Genomic DNA, 2,052 nt, shown 5'->3' on the forward strand with positions numbered 1-2,052 from the left:
CCTCGGAGGATTAACAATTAAGATAGAGTGTTCTCACTTCTGGCTCGCCATGTGTCAAAAGAAATGGAAAAATGCGGACAGAAAAGAGCATAAAGGGAGAAAGGCGAGGAGAAAATGTCGAGAAACATATACAGTGAATGTATATCTCGGTTGGTAACGAGGAAAATGCGCGGCCACACTGTCTCTGGTCGCCTTTCTGTCTTCATTGTCGTCGCTCGTGTACGCGAGAGCTTTCGTCGTCGGCGGCCACGGCGTAACACCAGGAAGTGGAAACGCAATCCACGAGGGCTTGTGCAACGACACCGATGCTAGGAACTTCCGTGCTAACCAGCCTCGACGACAATACGACTCGTAACGAGTCATCGATGCGTGCCGTGAGCGGACTCGCAATTATTCCCTCGTGGAATCTGTCGGCCAGCTTTCTAACTCGTATCGTTGTTCAAAGCCTCGTTGTTCAATCGTCGAATCGTCCAATTTCCATTTCGCTCGCTGATTCCAATATTTTGATATTATACGTTCACAATCAGTGTCGATCATTGAGAATAATACTAAAGACTTATGATGTACGAATATCTTTTATAACTGTTACATGTAAGATATTCCAATTGAACATTAGAATTATTGTTTGAACGATTTCGTGGTATACTTAAGCTATAGGCATGGCGATCTTTCCTCTCTTTGCCGTCAGATGTCTCTAGTCACTTTCTCGCAAGTGAATTTTAATTTCTACGTGTACAAATTCGAATCGTATTTTTATTTATAGTAAAAATCTATAGTAATAAGAAATTCTTCTTGATATTAATTTTAGTCCTAATTAAAGAATAAAGGTATACTTAAAAAATGATAACTTCGTGATTGGATTAAATGGGGATATTATTGTTAACGAGATGTTTAATTTTTTACAATTTTTTAACTTTCATATGGAGAATAATTCCATTGCTACTGTTTACGAAAATATGAGTAACCCTAAGGTTATTATTGTTATAATAATACAATAGAGGTACGGCGTCGAGTTTCAAAGTCACAAGTATCCCGAAACACGTGATTTAATAATGTAATTGAAATCCATTGTTTGGTTGGTCTTTCAGGTGATGCAACAACAACAACACATGGCCGGAGGAATGGGTGGCGTGAGACCGCCACCACCCGAATACAAAGCGGCTCAGGCCCAAATGATGCACGCTGGTATCGGTATGGCTCAACAAGCTAGGTTTCCCAATACCGGGCCTATGCGCAGGGTTACGCAACAACCTATGCCACCTTCAGGTGAGTAGAAAATTGAAAAATTGAAATCGTTTCATCGTTTGCATCGATTAATAAAACTTTCTTAAAGAAACTCTAACTCTTAATTAAAAATCTAAATATAGAAAAACTATTCATACCGATTGTTAAATATTGAACAAATTATTGGATAAATATTAAAATAAAAAAAAAAATATCCGCGTTAAATGATAAAAGGAGGGGAAAAAATAAATAAAAGAAATAACATAATAAGAAATGTTCGCGACGAGTAATACACGATCGAGGGAATAACTAATATGTTCGTACAAGTGGAAATCAACCACACCGGCAAGATCCACTCTGTTAATTTTTTTACGCAGACACTAGTGACGGTTACGTCATTTTCATATGGAAGTCGGAAGGCACTTAGGGTAATGAGAATCTGGGCGCTAGTATCGATTCTTTTCGTCGAAACGGCGAATGTTCTTTCGATGCGTGGATTTATTCAGCGGTAGATTTTCATTTACTTTCGAAATTTTATTGAAAAAAATAAAAAAAGAAAAAAAAAGAAAGAAAGAAAAAAAGATACGTGTGTGTACACATTTACCTTTCTATTTTATCTTTATTGCAAATTGCAATACCGAAAACTATAAAACTATTTTGAAATAAAATAACATAAATTACAGAAGTATGAAAATTACGATATATAATAAAATATATTTTAAAAATTTTAAACCGTGGAAAGAAAATTAAATTGTAATGAAAGTTTTTAGAATCGTGAAATTTAATTTAAAAATATTTGACGAAATATATATATATATATATATATAT

The 2,052-nt window shown here is 35.3% G+C and overlaps 1 protein-coding gene across 2 annotated transcripts in view; it reads left to right on the forward strand.

Moving 5' to 3' along the window:
* LOC102680953 (neurogenic protein mastermind-like) overlaps window positions 1-2,052 on the forward strand; it is a 223,730-nt gene that overhangs the window by 215,772 nt on the left and 5,906 nt on the right. For both annotated transcript variants that reach the window (XM_031512707.1, XM_006620309.2), the window contains exon 5: window positions 1,089-1,266. In XM_031512707.1, the coding sequence (XP_031368567.1) occupies window positions 1,089-1,266 (178 nt within the window). The remainder of the gene's footprint in view (window positions 1-1,088; window positions 1,267-2,052) is intronic.

The sequence above is a fragment of the Apis dorsata genome, unplaced genomic scaffold (genome assembly GCF_000469605.1).
Source record: "Apis dorsata unplaced genomic scaffold, Apis dorsata 1.3 scaffold_502, whole genome shotgun sequence".
NCBI lineage: Eukaryota > Metazoa > Arthropoda > Insecta > Hymenoptera > Apidae > Apis > Apis dorsata.